Source organism: Amphiura filiformis, chromosome 9, assembly GCF_039555335.1.
Source record: "Amphiura filiformis chromosome 9, Afil_fr2py, whole genome shotgun sequence".
Lineage (NCBI taxonomy): Eukaryota > Metazoa > Echinodermata > Ophiuroidea > Amphilepidida > Amphiuridae > Amphiura > Amphiura filiformis.
Genome location: NC_092636.1, coordinates 22,332,193 through 22,346,457, shown reverse-complemented (window position 1 = coordinate 22,346,457; position 14,265 = coordinate 22,332,193). Strand labels below are relative to the sequence as shown.

Here is a 14,265-nt window from a genome sequence, read left to right as displayed (position 1 = left end):
TTGAAATTCGCAATGTAATATACACATTTTATGGCAAATCATTAAAAATTGATATTTTTGATATTTAACAGTACTCGAAGTAAACTTTATAAATCTGATGATTTATACTTAAAGTGTATGTAGGTGAGATGGAAAGCCGGCGATCAATTAAAAAATTTGACCTTTCGTATTGAAGATATGGATTTTTTTCCCAAAACACCAAAAAATCTTTTTGGGAAAAAATCCATATCTTCAATATGAAAGGTCAAAATTTTCAATTGATCGTCGGCTTTTCCTCCGAGCTACATACACTTTGAGAATATATTATTAGATTTATGAAATGTACTTCGAGGACTGTTATAAAATATATCAAAAATTTGAAAAATATGTATTTTATAAAATTTGTATTATATCGTGAATTTCAAAAAATGAAAATTATTTGATATCAGAAAGACATGTTTCGTATTCAGAATGCAATTCGATACATCTGAGGTGCTCTCATGTCCCACAAAAAATACTGTCGAAACACTCAAAACGCTCATTCCAGATCCCTTAAAGCAATGATAATAGTGTAAAAATATGCACCAAATGACTTAAATGGGACCTTCATTTTGCAAAATTTTCCAACTTCTGAGGGGAAATAAACTGGTAGCCGTTTTCGCTTCTGTTTTGGACCCAGTTTTGGACATCCGTACAATTTATGTTTTAACATGCTTAAGCAATAATATAACCTAATAATTAGGCCTACAGTAATCATGGCAATAGTTGTGAATAATGGTCTACGAGTGGCTTCAATTGGACCTTCATTTTCACACATTTTCTAACTTCTCAGACATCCCCTGCGTATGCATAAAGAAGTTTCCATTTTCACTTCTGCTTTGGACACCATACCAGACCCTTTATGTTTTAAAGCAATGATTTACACATTAGTAGTGAAAATGTGTCGATGAATGACTTCACTTGGACCGTCTTTTCACAAATTTTCGGCTTTTTCAAATTAAAATTTTAGACAATCAGTGCCAAAATGGTCCACCAAATGGCTTCAATTAGGTTTTTATTTTGCAAAGGTTTCTCACTTCTGAGGGGGCACATGGGCACATCCCCCGCAGACACCCCCTGAGTATGCACAAGGAAGTTACCCTTTTCGCTTCTGCTTTGGACACCCAAACCAAGAGTTATGTTAAAGCAATAATTTACACAATTATAGTGAAAACTTGCCGACAAATGACTTCAATTGGACCGTCATTTCACAAATGTTCACCTTTTTCAAATTAAATTTTGCACAATAATAGAGACAAAATGGTCCACCAAATGGCTTCAATTAGGTCTTTATTTTGTAAAAGTTTCTCACTTCTGAGGGGGGCACAGTCCCCTCAGACACCCCCCTGCGCCGGGCAAGCGCGACGTACGGCGCTGCCGCGCCGATGATTAAACGTTTGTGCCCCCCTTTTCAAAAATCCTGGATCCGCCACTGGCTTTCAATGCCAACAAATCTGCTTTTCATCCCTGTCGAAAGACAGATCACTAGCAATGGAGAAAAGGCTGGAGATGGGGTAGAATGATCATGATTGCCAGAGTAGTAAGTGGTGGCGCTGTTGCAGCAATCATGTACACATTTGAATGATTCTGATTGGTTTGTCTTGAGGTAATGAGCTATTTTTAGAGACTTCAGTTGTTCTGAAACCGAGATGCTCTGGTACACTACAGCTAAGACAATAAGTGGTAGTACTGGATACGGCTCAGTCAAGACTCAAGAAGAATTATTTGATGGGTTTATTTTCATGTTTGTCAACATGATTAATTATAAGGCCTAGAGACAATAAATAGTGAAGATAATATTCTAGAATGTTAACAAATTAGATAAAAGGCCTGGAGGGTAATTGATTTTGGCAGCAGTTTAGAGTTACAAGAGGGAAGTCTGTGAAACTTATGTTAGCCAGTGATGGTTACATAATAATTGAATATATGAATACAAAAGCCACCTAAGTCCATACTTTGGCCAAATTGAGTTAAGCATGGGAAATTGTTGCTATACATAGGCCTGTCATATGCATGCAAGAACAACTCAAATTCATCCTCTGTGTCTATTGGGCATGTGAAAAATAGCATGTATGAAAGAATCACCCAATTCCATGATTTGAGTCTTGCAACACATTGATTGAAATCCAGTATGTATAACAGTCCACTTGTAACACATTCATTACTAGAGAATGACTTTTGAACAAAAAATGGGTTTAATAAAGGAAAGTGTGTGGTTTATATTACATGGCAGAATGCTTATCAACATTATACATACCTGTGTGCTTTATATTGTATTATCTTACTAGTGGTAATCTCATTCTAACATTGTTGTCTTTGTATATGATTCAAAAACCACCTAAGTCCAAAATTTAAAATGAACCCCACGAAGTCCCTGAAATGCTAATCGTCATACCTAATACAGGTTAATCCACTCATTTGCACGTAAAACTTACCATATTGACCAGGTAAATCTAACTGAAGGAATTAAAATGATACACGGGTTTTTCTCTCAAAATAACTTCGCATGGACTTGCTTTTGTATTCATGTATTCCATTGTGTGAAGTCTTGAAACTTCGGTTTTCGGTTCTTGTGTGTTGAAGAGAAGAAAATATAAATACTGCTTGATCATGTTGATTGTCAACTTCAACAAGAAGAGTCTTTTAAAAAGACACAGTTCACGGATCAGGTGTATGGTAATTTGTTCTAACTTTCCATTTGCATATAACCTAATCTGCACTGATCTTACAATAATTTAGTGATTTGAGGCATAATGATACCTACATCCTTACCCTGGCTTATATAACTCTCCAGCAGATGCAAATTTACAAATCAATAGTGAAATTCAATTATACCATGATAATAACCATAGCCCAATAATTAAGGGTTGGGTTCCAGTTAAGATAAGCAAACATTACTGGGTAGTGTCAGTTGGAAGTAATATTGAGTAAATCGTTCATAACTGTTTGAAACCAGGCCAATTTACACTGATTTCAATGGGGCTAATTAGGTATTCATGCGGCCATATCTCGGGCCCTCATGATCCGATTCCCACCAAATTCGGACTGTGGATGTTTTTCATCATGATCCACCGATACATGGTATTCAAAACGCTGAAATACAAAAAACAGCTTTCTGTGACGTCATCACTTCGGTACTCTATTGACCCAATAAACTTATTACATATGTCACTTACCTGTAGCTAAGTATCACAAACCTACATTACATTTTGACACTAACGTTGTAAAAAAAGCGTATTTAAAAGTCATTAACCAGTGACAACAGTAAGGGTATACGATGTATTGTTGGTCGAAGCAGCAAAAAATGTAGTTCACAGCATCTTGCGAATGGTAGTGAGCTTTAACAAAAATTGCATTGCTCAATTCATAGCAAGCGTGTAGAATAATTCAAATATCACAGATATACAGATATTGTAGGTCCTGTGGTTCTTGAGTTATGTTGTAAAGAGGGCTGAAACAACAACACTTTTGTAAAACGTACATAACTCATTAACAACAATAAGTTAAGCAAGTTTTCAAAGTATATGATTTGTAGAATGAACTTTTGCACCAAAGTGTTATTTTTCATATTATATTGATTCAGATAATGAAAATTACGAACAATCGATTCATTGTTCAACTTCCCATATCAACCGCTCCCTTTGCAGTTTTAGTTATATAGCTAAATTGCAAAAGTTGTGCGTGTATACCTGGCTTATAAAAGTAATTATGCGGTAACCTAAAAGCCGCTACTTTCACTAAGTTCAATTAATTCAATACTATGTGAAGGGATAAGTCTTGGTTGTCGCTGACGACGTTTATAAATGATCCACACAAGAATTGTGACTAGAGAACCAATAAAGACACCAATCAGCAAAGTTCCTGTCGATATCCAGATATGGACCCACGACGACTCTGTTAAAAATACGGTATAAACAAAAGTTAAACATCAACAGAACACATTAGAATAGAATGCTCTTAGATGTAAGATATCACCAAAACTAGTCTGGAAAATCTACGACCATCTGGGCTTCTTTATTATAGATATTGCTAATAAATAAATAAATAAATTTAATTAATTAACTAACTAATTTGGGCTCTCAAAGAGCTGATGTTGAGCGCCATTTAATACAAGTATTATTACAAAATAATGAAGAGAACCGGATATAAGACAGAACATGATGTCGAGAAAAGGTCCACATTTAGGACCTTTACTTGTACTTTTTAAAGACATATTTTTATACCTCGGTTTTGGCTCACTTCTGCCATGTCTCCAATTATTAAAGGGCCTTGTTGAAGCTTATGTTCGGAGAAGCCACGATCACTGCGTCTCTTTCCTTCCCGACGTATTCTCGGGAAGCATTCTTTCTTGCACTGATTGTCCGTATCTGAAGCATTGCATACAAACACCCGACAATGAATGTAAACCTGAAAATGAGAAGGAAAAGATTGTAACAAGCTGTTGCGAGATTTATCCAAATTCATCTGGAAGTTTCCAAAAGCGGATGACATATAAGGCCCCGGTGCTTAATCTCGTCGATCTCGGAGCATTTCGATGGCTCTCCTGCGGCTTGCAGTTTCAAGCCGCAGTACGCCGACGAATTAATATAGCGTAGCCATATCCCTGGTTGCGAAATCGCGAGCAGTTATGGGCATCGAGTTCGAAACATCTTTCCATCTTCTTGATCTGCGGTTTGTCATTCATTACTCGAAGCCTTTATATTAATGTTTATTAAGTTTACTCACTGTGAACAATTTGCGGATCAGTCGATATAATCCGGCAAAGAATCAACACACTCAAGGACACTAATTTGTAAGGGTATTGTTGTCAAGTGTTATAGCCGGTTGCGAGAAATGCAGGAGTTGGGACGATCAAGCCGATGAACGGGTGACTGAACATGGCTTTTCATCGAGTAAACACACAGTTTGTTAGTACATATCGCAACAGTATTTTATTTCTCAGCATATGTGCATCGGCGTGGGTCTGCGGCTTAGGTTCCGGGCACGCCGAAGAGTTAATCGGCGAGATTGAGCACCCAGGCCTAAAAGGTATCAGAGAGCAAATTTGTAAGTGTAAAACCGTATAGGACAAATAATGCTATACTATGAAAAGTTTCTTAACAAACAAAACCAAAAAAAAAAACCCTCAGTGGATTAGATTACACTATGTCAAACCATACTGGGCACAGTTAGCAGATTTGTCGCCACCGGGGCCTTTGGTGTAAACATGTATTTAAACTAACCTTGGTGAAGTTCTTGAAGGCGATTGCTGATAAAGAAAATCGACTCGATTGAATCTGTTCTGTTGTAATAAATTTCACCGTAATATCCTCCTTGCACCTGAATGATAACATATTTTATAAATAGATTGGTAAGTCTTTCCCTGTAATGGATATTCATATTTTGTTTATCTTATGTTCTTGATTTTTTTAATTTTTTTTACTATATACACGCCCCCTCATATATGGAGTAAGTTGTGTTCCTTTATTCCTATAGGAAATTGATATTCTGAAGCGGGCCCTTGGGATCCTGATCAGAAACGGAGTTGAAAAGTACTGAAAGCGTTCAAGACAAAACTGTATAACATGACCATGATCAAATAACTCAAAATGCTCAGAATATTCTTACATCATTTACGTTTCATATGGAAAGGTTTGGCTACAAAACGATTCTCTTATAAACGCACCCCTGCACATTTTCCACGATACACCTGAGCACACAATTTCGTCCAAGAGCTTCCAAGCAAGCAGTGCCTTGTCTGTACACTGCCTGTGTTTAAACTACACGGTTGAGTGCATAGCATCATAAGAGCTGTGTGAGCTTCTAGCTGGTGACTATAGTGGAAAATACGGCATTTGTGATTGGTGTTTGTCACAACTCCGGATATTACCTTCATCCAATCAGAATTTTTTTTATATCGAATGAAAGCTTAAAAACGCTTTTATTTCATAACATCAACATGGTCAATAGATAACGCAATTCAATGTTTATAGCAAGGCGAATGTGATACATTTGTTGTTGAACACGACCAGCACAATGTTTGACCAAAGTCAAAAAGTTTGAAAAAAAGTCAAAAACCCGAGTGACCCTTACAATATTTTTCCAATTTTATGTCATTAAATGAAAGAACACACTTATATTGTCCATATACTAGCTTCATTTCAATGAGCAATGACCAATTCTCTTTAAATTGTGCGAAAAGTTACTATATAGTTTCGCCTGTTTTGTCATACTGTTGTAAATTCAATGAACACTAACTTTGCTTAAAGAGCGCTTAGAAATTGATATGGAATATTTCAGTGAAATTAAAAGTATCGTTACTTCGAGATCACTCGACTGAGAAGATTGAGCTTTATAAATAATGTTAACGTACCCATTATCGACGAAATAATACTTGGGCTGTTCTTGTACATCCAAACTTGCCGATGCAATAATGTCTTTCACACTCAAGAGAACATTACCATCATTATTCGTGGACATGACAGAGACGTCAAAAAACAACTCCTGTTTGACATCTACGTTAATAGGGTAGTCATTATCTACGTATGCTTTATTGTACGTTTTGTCCTCAAACATCTGGAACTTGAAGGTCAGATTTGTGCCGAAATCTTCGCTGCTTTCAACAGGTGTGTCAATTCGGCCAACTTCAGGCACCATTGCCCCAACAGAAAGGACAAGTGATGATCTAACGTTACAGACGATTGGAATATCAAGTGATGAGTCACGAAGGACATCACTTGATGGTGGGTTGTAGAGAAGACGGTTCCGGAAAATGGAACCTCTGCTAGATTCCTGGTATCAAGGAAAACATTAAATAATTAATCAGTGCACCCTATCATTCTAACATATTTCTATACATGCTATTGGAGAACTAATACTATCATTGAAGAGATTCATCAAGATTATCTATATAAATTATTACTAGAGTTCTCATTTCAAATCCAAGTACTTACTTAACTGACGTTTCGCAACCTTACTGGCTGGTTCTTTTCTCTTGACTGAGCGGTATTCAGTACTAATACTTGCTGTCTTAGCTGTAGTATTGGCAGTTTATTTCTCCTGGATAAGCTTATTGTATGCATGACAGAGAAAATAAGCTGAGCTCATCCCTCATTGTTCACAGCTTACTCGTTGCGCCTCCTGACCCAGACCCATTCTCTTCTCCATCTTGGAAACGTATCACTCTCCCGATTTTGGCCCCTCCGAGTCTATGATGTGGTTGTGTTCTGCGACGTGATCTGAGATGGTAGACTTCTGTTGTTCTGAAACCGAGATGCTCTGGTACACTACAGCTACGACAGCAAGAGTGCTAGTACTTGATACAGCTCAGTCAAGAAGAAGTAACCAGCCAGTAGGGTTGCGAAACGTCACTACTAATTGTGAGTAAAAAGAGTTGAGAATTCTAGTAATAATTTTTTTCATCTGAGATGCTTTAAACTATTTGATGGTCATTTCATTTTTTTTCTTGTTTGTCAACAAGATTAATAACGCTTAGGCACAATAATATTAAAACTTTTTCATACGCTTACGGAAACCATCCATTTAACACATTTGACTCATTATTTGACGCTCAATATCGACAAATTAATATCAATTTAATAATTTCTTGCCTCCATCAGTGTGCCACAGCTTCCATATTCTGTCTCTATTTCCAAGTAAGACCCAGACAATCGTGCAAAACAGAATGGGTCAAGAAGGTGTACATCGCTGGGTCGTCCGTCTAATACTAATGCTGGGTCAATCTTTGCAATCATTGAAGTAACTCCACAATGTAGAGATACACCTGTAATATGCAAATTTATAATTTGTAGATAATAATTTTTGACAAAGTTTATAATTCTTTGTTATTGGATTTTCCATTCGTTTGGACTTTCGCATATTTACACGTCTTTTAACCATATATTATTAGTAATTGATTCTCTGCAAAGGAAGAAGGTGCAAGTTTTTGATATTTTTTTTTCAATTTTATGTACCTCTTTCCTTATGTTCCGCAACTTCTTCATTTATTTGCCAGTTTTGACGTGAGATATGTCCATTTCTTGCTGCTACGTATCCGTATGAACTGTATGCACAGAAACCGTAGACAATCACTGAAAAGCGAGCGTCGTCTGAAAAATGGGTCACGTTATGCAATCCTGAAGGTAATGCTTTCCGATGTATACAAAACGAAGGATCAGAGCCCGAAATAAGTATGTCATCCCAATCTGGACTTGCCGCGTCTAACAGCAGAGCCTCGGAACTGTCGCACAGAATTGTGACACTTATGTAAGATTGTTGAGCGTACCTGGAAGGCAAAACTGTCACAGGGAATGCAACAGAACTGGGGAATAAAGTTATTGGAGAGACAATGTACATAAATGGATCACCCCTTGAGTCTGTTCCTCTACTTTTGGAAAATTGAACAACCATAACAGGTTTGTCACTTGTAATTGTTATCAACGTATCGACATCACCTTCATAGAAATCACCTGTATCCATCTGTGAATAGGAAGGTGTTCCTCCTTCTGAATTGATTTGGAGATTTGTCTCCATTTGCGACGTAATGATACGGTATACATACCCTCTTCTTCGGTAGAGAAATGGCCCAATTACGTATTGAATTCCGTAGGAACTTACGTCAGGTGTGTGAGTTGTGATGTGCTCGCAATTACCATAATTAATCGGGATTTGAACGCATGAAACACCAGACATAACGGAGACAGGTTGATCAGCAACAACGATGGAACCTGTAAGGTCAAGGCGTTTTCGTATCTGGTAAGATTCATACGGCTGAAGAATAAGATCAATGTCCTCACCGGCTTTCACTCTGATACCGACGCGAGTCCTGGTATGTAGCGCTGTGATAGCAAACTCAGCAAAATGCGCAGGGTGTGGAGGATATGTGGGTATTATGTATTCTTTTCCCAACATCGATGTAGGCATTACAAGGAATCCGGCAGCCTGCACTCCTGAACCACTGTGAACGAACCCATACACACCATGAACTGAGATTTCTCCATCGGAATGAATCAGAATGGATGCATTATACTTCAGCGCTTCTCTGTTCAATGGATAAACAGACCCAGGTAGTGTTGCGTTTAGTATGTCGTTTGGCGTCACAACATAGCTCCTTTTGAACCCTTTACCAGGAACGGTTATGTTAACGTTGGTAACGTCGCGAGAAGACTGCGCAGCAATTAAAAGATAAGGTTTGCCATTTCTTGAATGTGGTGTAAGGTACGAAAAAATAAATTCCTGGCCAAACGAATCGGCAGAAGCACTTCCTGAAAAACACAAAAACAAAGCAAAACAGAATGAACTCAAATAAATGAATAGTGGCATTAAGTATTCTGACAGATATTTATTCACATTATCATTCTGATCACATACCTTAGTTTTTATTTCAAATTATGGTGCACCAAACATAGACTAGCATCTCAACGCTATCATGTTCTCTACGCTTCCTGAATTTAAACAGAACTATTATGATAGCGCCCGCATTGGCAGAAATATTACGACAAGAAAGATGTTTGGAATGGCATTACATGATCGTGAGTGTACGCATAGTCTACAAAATAACTTGATGCGACGTACATCTAAGTAATCTAATGGATTATTCATCATGTTATTATTTCATGCGAGATGGAAGATCCCTCTCAAGCAATTAAGATAACTCATTGTTTATAATAACACCATCAGATAGATTTATATTCGTTCTTGGGAATCCCTAGATATCAGAATGTAATTAGTGATGACACATCATCTAGGGAATTATAATTAGCGCATTGCTGAAAACGAAATGTAAATATTGTATCAACTGTTTTGCTGTATGTGATTGCAGGTAAGTACTCTCATAGAAGAGCAGTTTCAAACCAGATTACTGTGTTGCGTAGCCAAAGTGCTACTAATTCGGCAATTGAACGAAGGAGATTGTGGATTACGCCAAAGTGCGTATCTTTCCCAAATCTAATTGAAGACCGAATTGAAAAGACTAGTTTGCGTCGACGTCTGACATCAGGATAAAGGCGCGGCGTGATTGGTTGCTGACCTGCGCAGTACAACATTTTTGGTCTGGTCGACAGGACGTCATACGTAAACTAGTCTTTTTAATTCTGTCTTCAATTATAAGTACTTTATATTGGTCTTCTTTGGACATGCTGAAGTCTGATTTCTGAAAAGACCGGTCTGTCAATGTAAGTGGAACAGAATTGGATTAATAGTATAACATGTTCCTGCAGACATGTGTAAATGCAGCCACGTTGTTTAAAGTTAGCCAGTGATTACAATATGCTAGCGGGAAATATAATAGCATCATTGAGTGAGCTCTATTTTGGTCGGTAATATACCAAATACCCAAAATCACCTCTTCAAAGACTAAGCAACAACAAACACGCTGATATCAAATTCATAACAAATAAATTATTTAATGAAAAGCATAGTATGATAAGACAATATTTTAACATGCAAAGCATATAGGATAGCATTGCTTTAGGATCTGAATAATTACTACATGTACAACATGGCATGGCAATCTTTACATAATGATCAATACTCAAAAGTCTTGTTCTTGTTGCTGATTGGTTTCTCTGGAGTGTTATCTAAACTTCTGTCCAAGAAGACCACCGTACACTTGAGTAATCCTGGAATCCTATGCCTATATCCTGTTTCAACCGCGTCCAGCGAAATAAACTGTAGACTTGAACATATATCATTTGCGTACAAAATCCTTGCAGAGATGACAAATATACAATGCGCAAAAGAATTAAGGTACCAGTTATGATCTGCAATCCTATAGATGAGTTGGCCTTAATATTTATCAACAAAGGCAAGGTACTGGCGGTATATCGATATGCTTGAGTGAACTGCATACAACCACTACACTGTTCAATGGCCTTGTTGTGATTTGACGGGGGTTTTAAATGTACAGATCCTGAAAAAATATGATGCGAACAATGGGAATTGTGATGATGCGCTCATACTGCCAGGCAATGAACACTCATAAATCTGCCCGGAAATCATGTAAATATTCATTATAAACAAACGGGGAATCCCATGCTTAAGATAAATGCCAACCTCAAACATGTTGAGTTAAAGTAACCAAGCTGCCTTATACTGCTAACTTTGATTTTACTCCGTACTTTAAAAAATCCCTAATAAATTGTATTAAAAGCAGCACATATTTTCTTTTTGTTTTCGTTATATTTGACAAGTTATATTAGCCTATTTAAATTGAGAAAAATGGAAACATAATTCTTGTCATGTATAACCTCTTGGTTTTAAATCTCAATCTCCCCGTTGATTTGATTGCTTTCATTAAGTTGTTACCACACCCCTTGATAAATTTGTGACTATTTTTGCATTTTTCTCAAAAAATAATAACACACTGGTAACAAAAGTTATGCATATTATAGGGGCAAGGAATCCAGTTACTACACTGGAATTTCAGTGACTCAAAACAAGCGGTACGTTATTTATGATAAGAAAAGAGGTACCGCTAGAATGTACCTCATTTCTTGACAAATACAATGAACCACTTGTCTTGAATCACTGAAATTTCAGTGAAGTAATTGGATTCCTTGCCCCTATAATATACATAACTTTTGTTACTGGTGTGTGGATATCTTTTGAGAAAAATACAAAATTAGTCACAAAATTTATCAGGGGGTGTAGTACCACCTTAATTAAGTCAATATGTGAATATCGCTTTGCTGTTATGTAGGCTTACGACTAAACGGGTACAATGCAGGGATGTCATAATTTAAAATGTATTCGATCACAAAAAAAGATTGATTTATATAAGTATACCTGATACCGTTAACTTCCTTCATGCCGTGTTCATACCAGTAAATCTAAACGCTATATTACTTTAATTGTTTCCTGCATGTCGCACAAACAACTATGCGGATTAAGTCGGGCATTTCCCTTAAGGTTATCATGCCGTCTATATTAACGGTACTAAAATATAAACAACTGTGAAAGGATGACCTGAAGTATGCCGTTATATATGCTAATAGAGAGTTTGCGAAATGAAGTTTGAAAATTTACTTCAACTACAACAGCAACTTCGGAAATATTGATTAGACTTCTTGCTCAAATTTACTTCAACGCAAACGTCTGATTGGTTAGTGCACCAACGGCGTCTTTTCGCTTAAACTCGGGACATGTGTACCAGTGGGTGATCAAAAGAAGGGTATGTGGAAGAGCTTGTAAGCGACTGCATCAACATATCTCCCTTTTGTTTGGTCAAGTGGGTTATTAGTCACACTTCAAGACAAAAGACTCCGCCTTAGGCGCTTCGTTTCAATAAACATGGATGAACTTGATAATACTTCTCAACAAGGATTATGTCGGCCCAGCTCTAATCTCCTTATCATATTATTTTGAAACTAGCTATACATTTCAATTAACATTCTTCCGATTGTTTTTAGGTCTATATTATTTAATAAAGGCTCAATTGTTTAAGTTAACGTTAACTTTATCAATTTCATATTTCCATTTTACAACACAAAGCGTAATGAAACACTAATTTTTATTTCTTTCAGTTCTTTCTCAATCTCTCTCCCCTTCCCCTCCTCTTTCCCCTCCCTCCCTTCTCCATATTCTCAACTTCATCTATCACTCGCTCGCTCAAACTTTGCCCCCTCACCCCACTCGCACTCCAGTTTCCTCCTCACCAGTGGCGTTGTTTTTTCTTTTAAGAGGGCATGGGAGCGACTTTCAAGGGGAAACATTATTAAATGGGCCTAAAAATGTAAAATATCACGGCCACTGATACGGCCACTGCACCTCCCTGTCCACTTCAAATGCTCTCTCTCTCTCTCTCCTCCTCCTCCCTACCCCTCGCTTACCAGGCGCAACTATAATTATGGCATGTATATCTAATAATACATGCACCTCTACCAGAAGTATGCTACACTGCTTGCTGCAGTAAAAATAGGTCATTTATACGCGAACTTAATCCCCTTAACGTTGATGTTTTCATAGAACGCGATTTCGCAAAACGATTTTTTTACGTCATGATCACACACAAAAGTATATACCAAGCTTGACGTTTGGAACAAAAATATTTTAACGTAATTCAGCCACTAATTTTCAACAACATGTGGTGTTTTTTTTACCCAAACAAAATTAGATTTCCTATCATTGGTCTTTCAACTAAATAATACATAACGGGTGATTTTGCAGTTAATGAGGAAATGTGGAAACTATTGTTCTGATGCAGCAAAACAAGTTTTGCTGCATGGTAGGAAACTCTCCATTGCATCACTGATAATAGTGGCGATGTTGATGCAAGCTTCTTCTGGGTCATCATATTGGAGTACCAGAGGCCAGTCTGCAGATGCAAGAAAACCTCTCATTCACAGTGGTCAACCTTATCGCTAATCCAACTTATTGCTAACCCTTATAGGCGAAACCCACTCATTATTCGACGCTTTCCTTAATTACTTAACATGACATGTGTACCTCACGACGTTGCAATGTTATGTCATTTGTTCAATATGAAGCACATTTATTTGCCTTTTTACCATTTTAGCCAGATCAAAAACTATGAAAAAGGAAAAGGAAAAAACTTACCACATTTTACCGTAAACGAAAGCGTAATGAGGAAGATGCATACATGTATATTCAATAACTCCATTTTAGCGATAAACATTAGCTACCGCTATGGTCTATCCGAAGCGCAACAACATGGCTTTGGTTTTGATTTGAAAAAACAAAGGAAGTACATCAATCTGTTTGTATATTGGAACTCTTTCCGCCTGGGTAAGCAAACACGTTACCGAATCCTGTATACATACAAGACTGAGTTTATTACCAAGTTATACAGGAACTTAATCTGGCAAACAACTTAAAAGACAAGGCAAGACATGAAAAGAAAAGAAAACTAATACATGTAAATGAAATGAAAAGAAAAGAAAAGAAAAGAAAAGAAAAGAAAAGAAAAGAAAAGAAAAGAAAAGAAAAGAAAAGAAAAGAAAAGAAAAGAAAAGAAAAGAAAAGAAAAGAAAAGAAAAGAAAAGAAAAGAAAAGAAAAGAAAAGAAAAGAAAAGAAAAGAAAGGAAAGGAAAAGAAAAGAAAAGAAAAGAAAAGAAAAGAAAAGAAAAGAAAAAGAAAAAGAAAAGAAAAGAAAAAGAAAAAGAAAAGAAAAAAAAAGAAAAAGAAAAGAAAAAAAAGAAAAGAAAAAAGAAAAGAAAAAGAAAAAGAATCTAAAAAAAAAGGAAAAAAGGAAGGTTTTATTTCAAACTCTAATGGTGACCCGCAGGTCAAATTGCTAGAATTGTACATTAA

At 36.7% G+C, this 14,265-nt stretch overlaps 1 protein-coding gene across 1 annotated transcript; it reads right to left on the bottom strand.

Moving 5' to 3' along the window:
* Nucleotides 1-2,559: 2,559 nt before the first annotated feature.
* On the bottom strand, nt 2,560-13,740 carry LOC140160750 (uncharacterized). Its single transcript, XM_072184051.1, has 7 exons — nt 13,552-13,740; nt 7,971-9,260; nt 7,608-7,780; nt 6,371-6,789; nt 5,241-5,337; nt 4,242-4,425; nt 2,560-3,912 (listed from the first exon to the last, which is right to left on the bottom strand). Exons 1-7 carry the CDS (start codon nt 13,628-13,630, stop codon nt 3,737-3,739), a joined length of 2,418 nt encoding a protein of 805 aa, XP_072040152.1. The 5' UTR covers nt 13,631-13,740; the 3' UTR covers nt 2,560-3,736.
* Between the last annotated feature and the right edge of the window lie 525 nt (nt 13,741-14,265).